This window comes from Arachis duranensis, chromosome 6 (assembly GCF_000817695.3).
Source record: "Arachis duranensis cultivar V14167 chromosome 6, aradu.V14167.gnm2.J7QH, whole genome shotgun sequence".
Classification (NCBI taxonomy): Eukaryota; Viridiplantae; Streptophyta; class Magnoliopsida; order Fabales; family Fabaceae; genus Arachis; species Arachis duranensis.
Genome location: NC_029777.3, coordinates 92,056,744 through 92,073,565, shown reverse-complemented (window position 1 = coordinate 92,073,565; position 16,822 = coordinate 92,056,744). Strand labels below are relative to the sequence as shown.

Sequence of the window (16,822 nt, the reverse complement as noted above, 5' to 3'; positions counted from 1 at the left end):
TTGATAGCTCATTAATATTTTAAAGAAATCTCGTAATTAAATATTTTGTTAGCTTTTTTTTAATGTATGAAATAAAATATATATTTTTTAATTTTTAAATTATTACTCGAGAAATATATGTTTTTAAATTTTTTAATAATTATTTGTTTACATTGAGTAATTTAAATCTGCCTAATTCGAATTACTATGTGCACGTATGTGTGTATAATTCGAATCAACCTGATTCGAATTAGTGTGTAGTTCGAACAAAGTTGATTCGAATTAGTGGGTGTGTGCGTATGTAGGTATGATTCGAATTACATAAAAAGAAAGTTAGAATTATGATAATTCGAAATATATAAAAATGTAAACTGGTTGATTCATGAACCAATTTTTAATTTAGTTGATTCATGTAATTTTTTCATCTCCTTGGCTTAAATAAGTGATTTGCCCTCTAGAAATATACAGTATTAATATCCAGCATTCATATTGCTTAATATTCAAAAATCCTTATTCGTGATATGAAGAGATTTACATTAGGAAAAACTACGATGAAGGACCACTAGAAAAATTTAATTATTAAAAAAAATTGCTAATACAAAAATTATTATAAAGATTTATTTTTATAAAATTTAGAAAAAAAATTAATTTTTTTTAAAAAGACAAATATATTCTTAGACAATTTTTATATTTTTTTGTAAATATTTTTTTATTTTTTACCTTATTTATACACTTTCATCTATAATAATAATTTGTTGTTAGTGAATCTTCTGATTTTCAATTCACCGTTAGTAAGTTTTTTTGTTCATCTTTTTTTTTAACTTGTTTATCTTTTACAAAATAATTGCTTCTCTTAATCTTTGTACATAATAATTATTAATTTATCATAAATGCTAGTTCAATATCTTTTTCATTTTGAAATAAAATTGTATAATTTAGAACTAAAATTAATAAAACAAAACAAAAGAACCTCACAAAAAGAAACACCTATAAAATTTTCAATTGATATAATTTTGCTACAAGTCAAAAATTCTATTAGAGAATAAATTAGAATCAATTTAGACCAATTAGTATTATTTATATTTATATAGAATATATGTATATTAATTGTAGGATTGTATGTCTTTATTACTTTGATTATTCTAGCATCTACATATATCCCTATGTATTGTACCTTTCAACTCACTCAATAATACACTCTTCAGATTATTCTCTTATTTCTAATTTAGTATCAAAAGCATAAGTTCTTTTTTTTTTTCATGAAAAAATCGTTCATAGCCACTTTATTTTTCTCTCCTAAAAGTGTTCTTTGGTCTCGATTTTCGATCCTCTTCCGACGCTTTGGTTCGTCACTGCCATTACCACCATTTTCATCTCGCCGTCGTGAGTTCAACGAGACCAACCCCGTAGCCAGAAATAGTCGGATGCGCCGCCACAAGCTCGTTGTCCGCTTCTATCGTTTTCCTTCTCTAGACGTCTCCAGCACCGTCGATCTTCAGCAACAATCAAACAGTCCAGAGCGCACCACGTGTCGCAGAAGCAGCGCCTCCAACAACCCGCGCCCACACCCGACCTGACCCTGACCGCTTCGCAACCCGCGCGCCGCCCTCGCTGACTCAGCGTTAATCTGCCTTCCTTTCTCCACTCAGTCGTCGCCACATGTCACCTTTCCTATTGACGTGGCTGCTGACTTGTCAGACAGTGGGGCTCTCCCTAAAGTTTTTTGGTGAGCTCTTTTCGATTCTGCCGTCTGTTTTATTATTTTCGGCCCCGAATTTGTAGTTTTCTCTCCTCTCTTTAATCTTTGTATCTACTATTATGGAAAACTCATATGTTTTTGCTGCCACAAACAGAAAGGATAAATTTTTTCATCACTGTAATCGTTTTGGGCACCTCTTCTCGGATTGTCCTTCTGTTGAATGTCGCACATACCAATAGAAAGGTCACATTAGCTGCAATTGTCCCCAACTATTCTGCCATTAATGCAAGCTCTCTGGACATTTGATTACTACCTGTCCTATTCGCCCACCACGCCCTGACCACCTCGAGAATGTGTCTGCTTCTCCTGTTGCTGGTACTACTGAATCTTTCACCTCTGCTCCTCTCAACCCGTCTCGTGTCTCTCTATCTGATGTTGCGTCTCTTCTTAAGCATCTTCTCTCCCTTTCTGGTAATATTCCTGCTACTTTTTCGACTCCTCTAGGTAATTCTAAATTGTATTTTGACTCCGGTTGCTTTAATCACATGTCTCTTTTGTGTCATCTTTTCTCATCTTTGTCTACCACTACAAATACACTTCTGTCAATACTGCTAATAGTTCCCTTTTGCACGCGACACACAAGGGTTCTATTTTTCAGTCCACTATTAATCTTCCTAATACTTATTATATTCCCAAATTAAACTTTAATGTTATTTCTGTTGGTTAACTTATTGATCTCAGTTTTGATGTCAATTTTTTCATTTCTGGTTGTCGTGTACAGGATCGTCGAATGGGACAAATCATCGGGACTGGATGTAAGGTCAGAAGGTTGTTTGAACTCGAGAATCTTCATATTCCTCATGTGCCAAATCTCTGTGCTGCTTCTTCTCCATCTACCCTTCACTTATGGCATCAACGTCTTTCCCACAGCTCCTTGAGAAAATTGCATCCTCTTATGTCTCAGGGTATTTTGGGTCAGGTTAATAAGAGTCTTTTGATTGTATTTTTTGTCAAACTACCAAATAACCTATTTTATCTTTCACAGTAATTCCTCTCTTGCTTGCTCTCCTTTTGATCTTATCCACTCTAATGTTTGGGGCTCCACTCCCACCGCTTCTATGGGAGAAACTCGATACTTTGTCATTTTCATTGATGATTATTCACGCTTTACTTGGATTTATTTGATGACTAATTGCCATGAGTTACTTCAGATTTATATTAACTTTGCCACCATAATTAAAACTCAATTTTCCAAGGTCATTAAGATTTTTCAACGCGATAATGCTATGGAATACTATGATTCCAAACTTTTAACTTTTCTTGCAAAATAGGGTACTTTGTCTGAGTTTTCTTGCCCTGGTACGTCTCAACAAAATGGACGAGCTGAACACAAACACCATCACATTCTTAACTCTATTCTTTAAATGCTTCTTTCTTCTTCGTGTCTTAAGCGTACTTAAGGTGAAGCTGTTCTTACTGCTGTTCAGGTTATCAATAGATTTCTTTCTTCTACTTTTGGTAATATTACTCCCTTTGAGTGTCTTTATGATACCTCTCTAGATTACAGTTCTCTTTGAGTTTTCGGTTGTGTCTGTTTTGTTCTTCTTTAGTCTCATGAACATAGTAAATTTGAAACTCGGGCTCGCATGTGTTGTTTCCTTGGTTATGGCACTAAATACAAGGGTTATTATTGTTAGAATCCTCTCTCTAGACGTATTCATATATCTCATCATGTTTTCTTCTGGGAGCATCACTTGTTTTCTCGGTTCTCCTCCTTTGAGTTCATTCCCCCTATTCAGTCACCTTTTTTTCACTAACCCCAATGTTGATCTTTTTTCTAGTGATGACTTTACAGGTTATATCTCGAGTCACCCTCTACAGCCTCTTGCTCTTCCGCCTTCTCCATCTCTCGATGATTCCAGACTAGACGACGATTTTGCCCCTACCGTCATGCCTCCTCCTTCCACTCATTCCTCTAGGATAAGAAATCTACCTCCTCATATTCTTGATTATCATTATTTTTCTACCATTCTTCATCAACATGAACCTAAGTCATTCAAAGAAGCCTCTACAAATCCGAATTGGCAACAAGTAATATAGGAAGAAATACAAGCACTTGAAAAAAGTACACACTTGGAAATTGGTTGATCCTCCTTCTAATCAGGAAGTTATGGGAAGTCGATGGGTATACAAGATCAAGACTTGTTCTGATGGCTTTATTGACCATTATAAGGCACGATTGGTTGCTCAAGGTTGTACACAAGAGTATGGTATTGACTATGAAGAGACTTTTGCTCCTGTTACTCGTCTCACATCTGTTTGAGCTCTTCTTGCCATTGCTGCAGTCAAAAAAGGTCTCTCAGTCAGATGGACGTGAAGAATGCATTTCTTAATGAAAATTTGAAAAAGAAGGTTTATATAAAACCACCTTCGGGTTATCCTTGTCCTTCTAGAAAAGTTTATCTCCTTCGCAAGGCATTTTATGGTCTTAAGCAAGCTCCTCATGAATGGTTTGACAAGTTCAGCACCACTATATGCAATCTCAGTTTCACTTGCAGCCCTCATGAGAATGCTCTCTTTATTCGTAAAAGTGAACGTGGAGTTGTTCTTCTGCTTTTGTTTGTTGATGATATGATCATTATTGGAAATGATGTTGATGGTATCTTTGATCTCAAAGACTCCATTCACCGTACTTTTGAGATGAAATATCTTAGTTCTCTCAGTTATTTTTTTTGTCTCGAGATCATATCCACAGATGATGGCATCTATCTCTCTAAGCTAAGTTTGCTTTAGATCTTCTTGGTTGTGTCGGGATTACAGATAGTCGCATTGAGTCTACTCTTCTTGAGCCTAATGTTTAATTTACCCTTATGGATGGCACTGTTTTGGAAAATCCTACTCTTTATCGATAGTTAGTTGGAGGTCTCGTCTACTTGACTGTCGCCCGACCAGATATCACCTATCCATATGTTATCGATAGTTAGTTGGATAATTCTACTACTGGTTATTGTTTGTTTCTTGGCGACGCTCTCATTTCTTGGCGAGCTAAGAAGCAAACGTTCACTACTCGATCAAGTACAGAAGCTGAATATCGTGCTCTTGCTGACACCACTGTTGAGGTTGTCTCGATTCGTTGGCTTCTTGCAGATTTGGATGCTCCTCAGTCATCCCCAACCGATGCCTTTTATGACAATCGCAGTGCTCTTCAGATTGCGCATAATGATGTATTTCATGAGAGCACCAAACACATTGAGATTGATTGTCACTTTGTCCGGCAACGTCTCCTTATTGATGCTGTTCACCTCGTCACTGTTGGAACTCTGGATCAGACTGCTGATATCTTCACGAAGGCTCATCATCCTACTCGTTTCCGGACTCTAGTATACAAACTCAAGATGGTATCCTTAGCTCCCACTTAAGTTTGAGGGGGGATGTTAGAGAATAAATTAGAATCAATTTAGATCAAATTAGTATCATTTATATTTATATAGAATATCTGTATATTAATTGTAGGATTGTATGCTTTTATTACTTTGACTCTTCTAGTACTTATATATACTCCTATGTATGTACCTTTCAACTTACTCAATAATACATTCTTCAAATTACTCTCTTGTTTCTAACTAATTCAATAAATAATTGTACATTAGCTAAAGTTAGATAACTCTAATGCTTATATACTACTATTCCTTATGCTTCTATACAAGTAGATTCTATACTAATACTACTATTTCTTATATTTCTATACAAATTGATGATGTTAGTGTCCCAGGTTCACTCGAGTGAAGTTGATGCTGAAGTTGAGCAAGTTCTAGTTCAAATTTTTCATGTTCAATATCATTTTTTTAGCTTGGTATTACCTTACTCAGACTCGGCTACTTAAAAAATTTTGGAGTTCACTACAGAAGGTATGGCATTGACATTGGCATTAACATATCATGACAATACATACAGATTTACATAATTTGAAAAGAAAATTAAATATAATATTATTAATAAAATACATGTAGTAATTAAAATTTAGAGTTTCATTAAAATGAAAGAAAACACTATCTACTGTCAAAATTTACTAGCATTTTAGATTTAAGCAATTAACTTTAAATTATGGTCACTAACTCGTTCACATTTAAGACTAAAAGCTTTGCTTTAAATTTTTGAGCTAGTTGTATTGTTAGCATATTTTGTTCATAGTTAGCGTGTTTTATAAATGGCTGAGCTTAAATTTTGGTTTAAAATATTTATTATTTCTAATATTGTTCAAAAATTTCCTAACTTATTAGCATAACAGCTAGGTTTCAGAGATAAAGATAGGATAAAAACAAAATAATTAATAGATAAGAATGAAGAGTCGTTTGATGAAGAGTAGAATAGGATTCCATTAAACTCAAAATAAAATAATTAGACCAACAATAAAAGTATATACTATAATTAATCATTCAATAGTAAGCAAATAAAAATTATCTTTTAAGCATAAAATAAACCTGATTTGTTATTGAAACAGCCGTGATTATCTAGAGCACGAAAATATTTATTAGACAGCATAAAGTAATTTGGAGATTTTTTTATGTTAAAAGATTCTTTATTTCTTAAATTTTGAAAACAAAATTATAAAATTACAATTCACTATATATATCAGATAAAATATAAAATTATGCAAATTTCATGAGTAAAGCACTATTTTTCAACTTGAATAAGAGATTATCAAAACAAAAAAAAAATGTAAAATATAGAACATAAGATTGAAAATTTGAAATTTTCCTAACATAACATGGGATATAAGCACTACTACATTTTGAAGATTTGGTAACATTTATTGCTTAACATTTGTTAAAGTGTTAGTAATTATTATAAAATTATATTATAAAGTAACATTTTATTAGAAATGTTAGTAAATATATATAATTTTTTTTAAAATCTTAAAAAATGTTACCTATTCCTATAACACTTTGGACGGAGACCTAGCCTAACGAAACAGAAGAAAGATCGGGAACCAGTCATAGCTCTCAATCTCACTCCGAATCTCGTTCTCCTTCGCACTCTCGCTCTCAACCTCACATGTGCTCCTCCGCTCTTTGAATCTTTCTCTTGTTTCAACAAATTCTAGGGTTGGATTTGTTATTCTCTGTTTTGAGGTGAGTCTAATGGATGAGAAGAAAAATCTTTTTTCGGATTCTTTCTTCTCTTACTGATTTTTATCCAGATTTGAATCATGCATATGTAATTTCTCACCAATTAAGTTGTTTATTTGAATTTAGGTTTTGAATTTAGGTATAAATGAGTTTAATTGCTCCTTCAATTCAAATTATGTTTATACTTGGCAATTTATACTTACTAAACTTTTGTGCGGCGTTTTAGAAACAATTGAAGGGGGGTCGATATTTTCCTCTCACAGCTGTTCAGAGTTTTGATGCTGCTGTAAGTCTCACTTTGTATTATCTATATATTTTTCACCTGATTACATTTTTGTTTATGAGAAGCTTTCAATGTTCTTTGTTATTTTGTGCTACTTATTGATAAAGCAAGAAACATCAGAAGAATGTTTTTGATAACTGATAAGTGCATCTTTGGGAATGAGGGATAAGCTATTTCTCTGTACATTGATTGTCAGTTCATATTGCAGTTAGTTTTTCATTGCCTTTGATAATACTGGTTTATATCCAATATTGCTATGTTTTGCTCTATACATTTCGATTTGGTGCAGCATAGGTTGGTTAGATGTAGCTGCCCAATACATGTTTGATTTAATGTCTGAATCATAGCATACATGTATTGTTTTCATTGAGACTTATGAGGATATTATGAAGTGTTAGCATATTTTGTCTTTTCGATTGCTTTTATGTATTTTATGAAGTGTTAGTATTATATGTGTTTTGGCATTTGAATTATCCTATGATTGAAGATGTTAAAGCAGGGCTAGAACTGCTTGAACTAAGATATTGAGGTGTGCTTTGATCACTAATATCTCTTGTCATTCCTTCTTTTTTTCTTCTCTGCATAAAAATATTAGATTCAGAGTTGAATTGTAAAGCAATTTCTTAAAAATAGGATACTAGGAGAATGCAGAAGAACATTCATTCATGATAATTGAATAATTAGGCATTAGTTATTTGATTAGTCTATAGAAATTAAGTGAAGTTTAATTGCTTATAGTGATTGCTTATAGTCTTTATTCACTTGCTTTTTTTCTTTAATTGCTTAAAGGGATTCAAGAGTGTTTCTCAAAGCTTTTGCATCGACAGCGAGGAGCTCTTCAAACGCTGGCTAACTAATAGAGAGGCAAGATTGCTATATATCATCACATTTTGATCATGTTTCTTGTGTTGCTTCTGTTCTGTTTTGTCTCACAGCAGAGCAGAAAATTTTCATGATGGCAGTTTTGTTTGACATACACATCTTTCAACATGAATTTCTGAACTCTATATCTTTTACTTGAGTACACATGATCACACATACTACTTCATTGGTAAATCATATATATAACAAAGTCAATCCAAACTAGTATCTTCCACTTAATTCCACGGTGCATGCTTTTTTTTGTTCCATATTTTATTTTATTTTGTATTTAAAGTGGTTCATTCAGATTTCAGAATCTAATGTATATTTTAATTACTGGCTAGGATCATTCAAATATCTCTGACCTAATATTCATGAACAATATTATATTCTCTCCCACTACAGAAAAAGTTTATTATATTTAAATGCATTAATATAATTAACCAATCGAAAGGAACCAAAATAGAAGAAAGGTCAAAATGGCGCAGCTTATTCGGGGGACCATTGAGCCAAATATGTAGTGAATTGAATTAATTATATTGTTATATAAATATAATGTTTAAATGACCCTTGTCAATCTCCAAAGGATACATAGCTTAAACCAAGTGGAACAAAATAACTACGAAAACTTAAAATGTCTAATCACTTTTACTTTATGCTTAAATCATATCTTATAATTACTTACTTTCTATATATACATTTCATTAAATAAATTTAAGAGGTTAACATATATATTATAAATATAAGTTAAACATGCCGAAATTAAATTTCATGGTATGCAAATACACAATATTATGGCTTGTAATTAGTTTTGTTAGCGATGATATCAATGCCATGTAGTGATACTTTTGAGTGTGGAGTTTGTAATTGGATATTGCTTATACCTTACACTTTGCTGCATTTATATTTTCTATTATTTAACACCTTTGTTTTTCATATCAGGTTTACAATTTATATCAATGACTTATGAAAAATTTGAAACCCTTCTGTTTAAGAGTTACCTTAGTGAGAGTTTAGTCATTAGTCAGTATTCAGTTCAAATTAAAAGTTTTCATTTCCTTGCCCTTTTTTATTTTTGAAATAAAATGTCTACTTTTTATCAAACCCCCTTTTGGAAGGTAACTTATTCTCATTATTAATACCTACCAACAAGGAAATCCACCAACTCTTATGGTCTCACATGCAGATTGATTGCTGGCTTGAATGAATCTCAATATAGCCGTTCTATGTTAATGTAAAGCATATGAGATTTTTCAGTTACGTTAGATTTAAGTTATTTTTCTTGTTGTTTAGTTTTTAGTCGTGCTGTGTTTTCTATGATTTACTGGTTTGATTTCTTGTTCTTGTTTTTCTTATTTAATTGTTCAATCATGGCTGTGTTTGCTGTTAATTGTTCAATTTTGGCTGCCTTGGTTAGTTGGTGTTTGGAGAATAATTTTCTTTCACTTAATTTATGTTGTTGGTTTATAATGGCTGCCTTGGTTGATTACTTGTTGTTCAGTTCTTGGTCTTGCTGTGATTTTTTTAATTTTTTTAGTTCTTGTTCTTGCTCTTTTGCTGTTATTATAGGTCTTTGTTCTTGATTTTAGTTCTTATTTTTGCTGTGATTTAGTTCTTGTTCTTCTGGTATTTTCTATAGACCCCATATTGGCAATAATAAGTGGCAAGAGAGGTCATGCAGCCATTCCTCAGCATTCTATAGACCCCATATTGGCAGCTTCTAATGTGATTGTTAGCTTACAACATATCATTTCTCGCGAGGCCGATCCTCTGGATTCCCAGGTAATCTTATTTTCTTCCTTTCTGATCATGCTATTTGCTCATATTTGATCTTATTTTATTCTTAATTTCTGCCTTAAAACAATCAATTTTTACCACATCAAGTATTTTGCAGAGCCAAAAGATAAGCTTGCAAATCAATTTCTTCATCTATGATTTGCTTCCCTTGCTTTCACATTCTTATTTAAGTTTAATTTCAAAGCATCAGTTCCACCCTTTAGTTACTTTGCTTAATTTGAGACATTGTGTTTGTTAGCTTATTTAATTGTATATATGCGTTGCTTATTTAAGTGTTGTTCCTTCCTTGTTGGAAGGTGAAAAGGAAAGGCTTTAGAAGAAGAGTTTGAGAGATTAATTATGAATTTTCTAACCACGTGGGAGTGCCAAACTCTTTTTACCTTTTTCTCTCATTACATTTCCCAAAATTGTCTTTCTTTAATTTTTAATTTAATTTAATTTCCACACACACATTCTTCCAATTAATATTATTAGTTTCTTGTGTTGACTCCAAATTTCTGCTCTGTCTTCCTTTCCTCAATTAATTGATTCTAGATTTGGTTAACCCAAGTGGTCACGTAATTTGGTATATATCTTTGTTCTATTTTCTTAGGAAAGGATAACTTTTCACTATATTTCTGTGGATAATGTTTTGAGTGCTTTCACATAAATTCCTTCTTAGTATTTCTTTTTCTATTTACAGTGTGATGCACGAGCTTTGAGAGTTGTTCTCAGCCTCACAGATGTAAATAAAGGCTTAAGAGGCTATGTTGTTGTGGAGATGAGTATTGCTAAGAACAGGGATTAAATTGTCTCATTGTCCTGCTGCTGCAATGCACATGCTTGGATTTGCACCTGTAAGGGAGATGCTTGGTGCTGGCATTTGTTTGTTTTTGTTGGTAACTCATTCTGAAATTTCTTAGGTAGCTAGGTCTTAGAGTGTGTTATGTGTAGTATATTTTGTATTTAATCATGTAAGCATATTGAAAAAATAGAAAAATTGACTTATTGGACCAATTTTAATGTTTAAATATCTTGGATTTAATTTGTAAAGTGGGTGTAGAATATGTAATTGAAGAAAAAAAATTAATTCAATATTTTGTGCATTTAAATGTTACTAAAGATCTATTGTAATATTTTTTGTTGTTAGCAAAGAAAATCTTTTGTAACATTTATTAGAGTATTGCTGTAAAATATCTATTGCGACATTTTTTAAAGTATTATTAGAAAGACTTATTGTGACATTTTTTAAGTGTTACATAAAATATCTATTGTAACATTTTTTAAGTATTATAAAAAATATCTATTGTAATATTTTGCTAAGTGTTACAGAAAATATCTATATTAACATTTTTGTAAGTGTTACAAAAAAATATCTATTGTAACATTTCTCTAAGTGTTACTAAGAAATGTCTATTGTAACATTTCTCAAAATATTACTATAGAATATCTTTTGTAACATTTTTAGTAAATGTTATTAAATCTTTAAAAAAATGTTAGTAAAACTCTTTAGTAACATAGAGTATATTTAACATTTGTTAAAATATTACTAATATACATAGGTAACATTTTAATATGATTTAGTAACATTTTTTAAATGTTAGTAAAAGTCAAGTATGTAGTAGTGAAGGGTTAAGGAAGGGAGCTTTTGGAACATTAACTAAATTTTTCTTTGGCATTGAGTCAAGTGTTTGTTTTAATTTGTAACTAAAACAAACAGATAATATACTCAATAAAGTAAATTATTTATTTTTTATAATAGCAAAATAAAATTAAAATAGAACATGTATACATCTTTAGTGATATTTTTCTCTATTTATCATAGACAAATAAATAAATTTATTAGGTACCTCTATTCAATTCAAACAAATAATAAAATACAAAATTTATTAAATTCCATAACATAAAAAAATTAGTAATTTTGGCAAAGATTAAATAGTGCACTTAAAAAAGTAGATTTATGAAAAACTCAGACGGAGAAAAATTCATCAAAAAAGCTGTAATAGTGACAAAAAAAAAGATAACCACCTAAATGTGATAAATATAAGATAATTTTATCATTTTAAATTTTGTTTATTGCTTTTTTTAATATAATATCTACTTTATTCTTTTTAATAATTTTAATATAATTAATTTTTTATTAATTAAAGTCTCTTACTGGTCCTCGACACTAATTTTCCCTTCACATTAATAAACAATTCAACTAGGTATCCTTTAAAAGTTGTACAATAGTCAGTCTTTTATTACAATAATTAAAAAAAATAAAACAAACATATCTAAAAATTATAAATAGATTTAGTGTCTTTTTAAAATTAAATACACATTTAAAATACAAACTAAATAAAACTGAAGTTTAAAATTTAAATTTAAATTTTAAATTTCTGTTTTAAATTTAATATATTTAATTATTATTATTATTATTAATATATTACGATTACAATTTAAATGCACATCTAAAAATCAAATCACTTAAAATTCAAATTTTCAATTTTAAAAGAAGCAGAGCAATCACAGCACATCACAGATCCAGAAGCGGACGTTCCTCCTCAGCGTCCTTCACCGTTCGTTTGCGTCACCGTCCTCCTCAATGCTCGTCCTCGACGCCGCCTTCCTCCTCCTCAGCGTTCATCAACAACACCAGCTTCCTCTTCCTCGACGCTTATCATCATCACCGCCTTCTTCATCTTCCTCGCCCTTTGTCCGCATTAGCGCCGTTCGTCCGCGCCGAAAACGTAACTAAGGTTTGGATGGGTTTTTATTCATAGAGTTTTTCTTTGCACATTCTCTAACACCATTGCTTTTCTTATTATTCTGTATATATATAAATTTTTTTACATGAATTTTGGATATATTGATAAAATATTTAGAGTGCATTCTTATAATTTTAGATGTGTTTATATTGTTTATTATGTTCTTATGTACATATATAAATTTTTTTACATGAGTTTTGAATGTGTTGATAAAATATTTAGAGTGCATTATTATAATTTTATATGTGTATTTGAGTTTAATTTTTTCTGTGTTCAACACGTAATTTAAAATTATAATGACAATAATTTAGATGTGTTAATATATAAATTTAAATGTGTTTATTATTTATTTAATTTTAGATGTGTTTTTAACATAAATTTTGAATATTTTAAATAAAAAAATAATTGAAGTGAGTTTAATTGATTTTGAAAATTTCACCAATTTTTTAAAAATTAGTAAATTTTATGGTTTAATTTGTAAAAAATCAATACATTATAAGTGTCGAACTTCACAAGGCTGCTTCCTCTTACGCAGGAGAAGCTTGAGGGGGAGAAGAGTTTCAGGAAGTGGACTACGAGTTTTAGACTAACTGGATTGACTAAAAATGGCGTGATGAATGTTAGTATTAAAAAAAGGAACCGCTAGTTAACTTTGAAGTGGGTAAGAAGTTAGAGAAATTTTAGAATTTAAAATTTAAATTAATTTTATTACCAATCTACATCTAAAAAATAGGAATATATTTTAATTAAAAAAATAATTAAATAATATTAAAAGTTGACCAAAAGCTGATTTTTATTGTACAAGTAGCATCCATATTAGCATGGAGAGCACATCTATTCAAGATTTTTTTTTTAATCACAACTACACATATCAACTATTGGAGTCAGCTTTAATGAAAAATAAAAAAATTAACCAAATAAAAATTAAAAAAAAATTCACACGCATATATACTATATAAATGTGTTTGGTTCTGAGAACAGAATAAAATAAGATAAGATATTGAAAAAAAGACATAAATGATAGAGATATAAACATTAGTGTTGTATTTTATTTGATGATAAATAAAACAAATTGTGAAAGTTCAATTTATTTTCAATTTTTTTATCAAAAATTTGGGAAGAAAAATATAATAAAAAATATAATTATGAAAAATTAATAAGAATAATAAAAAATAAGTTGTATCTCTTGTTAGTGTTGAACTCTTTTGTTCAAAAAAAATCTCTTGTTAATATCTCTATGTCCTTTCGGTTAAAATGAACACAAAATACACTAATTTAATATTTTTAAATACAATGTTTTTATTCATGTCTCATCTGTCAAACACGATTTTGTATTTCTATATCGTGACTGTAAATATAGAGATGGCAAAATTCTCCGAGATGCGAGGATCCCTGTGGGGACTGTCCCAAATGGAGATCCGATTGTAGGAAATTTTTCCTGTGGGGATGGGGATGGGGGACAAAATTCCCCTGAAGCAGGCACGGGACACGAGCGGGGATCTCCCGTCCCCGCTATTCTCCGAAATTTATGAATTTTCTGAATTATCCTTAATAGTTTATTTCCCATATATGTTTTTTAGTCATTTCTCTCACACACATATATATAGAAACCTAAAACTCATCATCTTTATTTGCATAACCATTCTTCAATTCAGAGATCCCTCTGTCCATGTTCCATCCAACCTCTCTGCAGCCACCCCTCGCCACCCTTCTCACCGCATCGTCACACATCACTGTGCCATTATCCTTACCGCGTCGTAATTACTATTTGCGGCGTTTTATTTCGTAACTCTGCCATCGTATCTATTCTCCTCTCTGTTGTCGTGTTTTCCACCTCGTCCACTGCTTTGTCCTTTGGCTCGTCGTTGCGTCCCCCCATTGCGTCATTTTGAAAGAAGTCACCATCGTTGTCATTTAGACTTTTTGTATAAAATCTTGCATTTTTTATATAAGATAGATACTTGCAACTCTAGTCATATGGAAATTAATAATTAGTTAGAACTATTACCTAAATGGAGAATGGGTCTTCGCGGAGAATAAAGATGGGGAGCAATATTCTCCCACGATAGGAAATGAGGACGGGAATAGAGAACAAATCTGAGAGTGGAGATGGGGAGGAGGGAGACATCCCTCACCCCCGCCCTGCCAAATTGACATCCCTATGTAAATATACGCAGCCTATGAGACTACAAGCATATGAAATTGTAAGAAATTTACATCAAACACAAGTACACAACAGGACCTCACATCCAAAACTCATAAACTTGTCACATCCTAAAGTTAGCAATACTAACATAAAAAATAAAAAGAACTATCATTCAAAAATCCTATATCTCTAACATTCAAGTTGTCATTATCACCAACTACTGGTAGTTAACATGAGAAAATTTTTTAAAGCAATAACTACCATTTATGATATAAAAGGGAGTAATCACTCCTATATATGTTAATTGATTATTAAGTCAAGAGTATTATTATTATGATTATTAATTATTAGTTGTTTATTTGCAACGTTTGGTCTTGTCTGCTATATAAGCTGCATAACAAGACACATGAAATTCCGTCATATATTAATGCAAGCTGGTGAGGAAAACAGAATAGTACATTAAGCATAATACGAAGGAAAGCATAGAAAAAATAACAGAACAAATGAAATTTGTCTTGGTAATATGATGTCTTACATCTTTAGGATCAAACATATTAAGGTGCAAACTTTGGCATCTATAACATTGAACCCAGATCAATCATCAAATCAAGCTTGTGAATCCAAATCAATAAAAAAAGCTCAAGATCACATCAAAACATTCCTTTCAACTGTTCAAAGTTTGGTTTCCCACAAATCCCCTAATCCGATGACAGATCAAAAACTAATTTGTTGCAGATTTGAGTTCTACTTAGAGATTTATCTGCTGCATGAATACAAAAAGATTGCCCATTCAAAAACATACAAGTGAGTGCATTGTGATCTACATTTTATCAGGTGCACTCTGAATGCACTTGCATCATCATCATCATCATTAAAAAAGAGCAAAAATATGTTAAAAAAAAAAAAGAGAACAGAAACAAGAAGGAAGAAGGGAAAAAACGTTAACTATTGCGTGCAACATAAAGAGAAAAAGTTTATTCACTATATATTGACTAAAAAAACGTTAATCACTTTTAATTTTTATCATTTTTGGCTTTCCTTTTAACTACAAAAATAAATAAACAAATAAATTTTTCTAAGTAATTTTACAAAATAAAAATTGCTAAAAAAGTATGCTTGACAGACCATTAATTTTCATAATTCAATAGAAAATTAAAACCCAAGTAATATCATAAAATATCATAATCAAATTGTGTCATAGAAAACATTGCAATTTATGTCCATAATAATAATAGGATTTGGTTCTTCTTTGTTTGAATTCCCGTTGCTCTCTGCATAGTAACTAGGAATTTAAGAATTCACCGAAGCCTGAAGCATAAGAATGATCTATATGCATCGCTTTTCATATGTGCCGTACAATCAAAAGTTTCTTTTTCAAATAACAAACCACCACCACCATGCAAAGTGTGTGACACCTCTTTGAACCGTGAAGACAACCACCACGTTCACTACAACACTAGTATATAAACATAGCAAAGCTTCAACATAATTCATTCACAAACATCTCAAGGAGTATTCAGTGGAGGAACTAAACAGAAAAACTCAAAGAGCAAGATGGGTCTGAAGGGGAAGCAAGCAATCCAAATTCTTGCAGTGCTTGTGCTAATTTCATTGGGAATGGCTGATAATGCCATCAACAAAATCAAAACTGGGCAGTGCCTTGGTTTATGTGGAGACGACATTGTTTCCTGCATGATTGATTGCTACATTAAGGACATGCAGCACTTCTTGAATTGTGCAATGAAATGTGAAAACAAGAATAACCTGTGCATGGGATCATGCACCGATATCGAGATTCCTTCGCCTACTCATGGGGTGACACCGCCATCTCACAAGGTACCACCATCTCACAAGGTACCACCATCTCACCGGGTACCGCCATCTCACCGGGTACCGCCATCTCACCGGGTACCACCATCAACCTGATACGCATCTTAACTTGTTTCGATATGATGTAATCTCACCCTAACGTATATGGGGAAAAATAATTCCAGCATGTTATTATTATGAAAATAATTACAAGTCAATTTGAATTATAATTGACGTTGTTGAACTCAACGGCAATGTTACTTGTTCTTCTTGAAGGAAATGATGTTATACTACTACTTGATTTGAATAAATAAATATTTTATATAGCAAATTTTACACAAATTCACTTAGAAAACATCCTGAATTGTGTCATTTATACTGAGTTCCTCA

At 31.5% G+C, this 16,822-nt stretch overlaps 1 protein-coding gene and 1 long non-coding RNA gene across 2 annotated transcripts; both read left to right on the top strand.

Annotated features, from left to right (window-relative positions):
• The first annotated feature begins 6,464 nt into the window (after nucleotides 1-6,464).
• Nucleotides 6,465-7,957, top strand: LOC107494610 (uncharacterized). The gene is made up of 3 exons (XR_001593322.3): nucleotides 6,465-6,810; nucleotides 7,034-7,093; nucleotides 7,880-7,957. It is a non-coding gene; the product is annotated as an uncharacterized LOC107494610 (long non-coding RNA).
• A 1,364-nt stretch (nucleotides 7,958-9,321) lies between these two features.
• LOC107494611 (IAA-amino acid hydrolase ILR1-like 9) lies at nucleotides 9,322-10,827 on the top strand. The gene is made up of 3 exons (XM_052263094.1): nucleotides 9,322-9,363; nucleotides 9,521-9,733; nucleotides 10,431-10,827. Exons 1-3 carry the CDS (start codon nucleotides 9,322-9,324, stop codon nucleotides 10,533-10,535), a joined length of 360 nt encoding a protein of 119 aa, XP_052119054.1. The 3' UTR covers nucleotides 10,536-10,827.
• The last annotated feature ends 5,995 nt before the right edge of the window (nucleotides 10,828-16,822 follow it).

Coding starts and splice junctions, on each gene's coding strand:
- LOC107494611 (XM_052263094.1), top strand. CDS start 9,322: ATGGCTGTGTTTGCTGTTAATTGTTCAATTTTGGCTGCCTTG. Junction 9,364..9,520: donor GTTCAATTTTGGCTGCCTTG/GTTAGTTGGTGT, acceptor CTGTTATTATAG/GTCTTTGTTCTTGATTTTAG. Junction 9,734..10,430: donor CCGATCCTCTGGATTCCCAG/GTAATCTTATTT, acceptor TTCTATTTACAG/TGTGATGCACGAGCTTTGAG.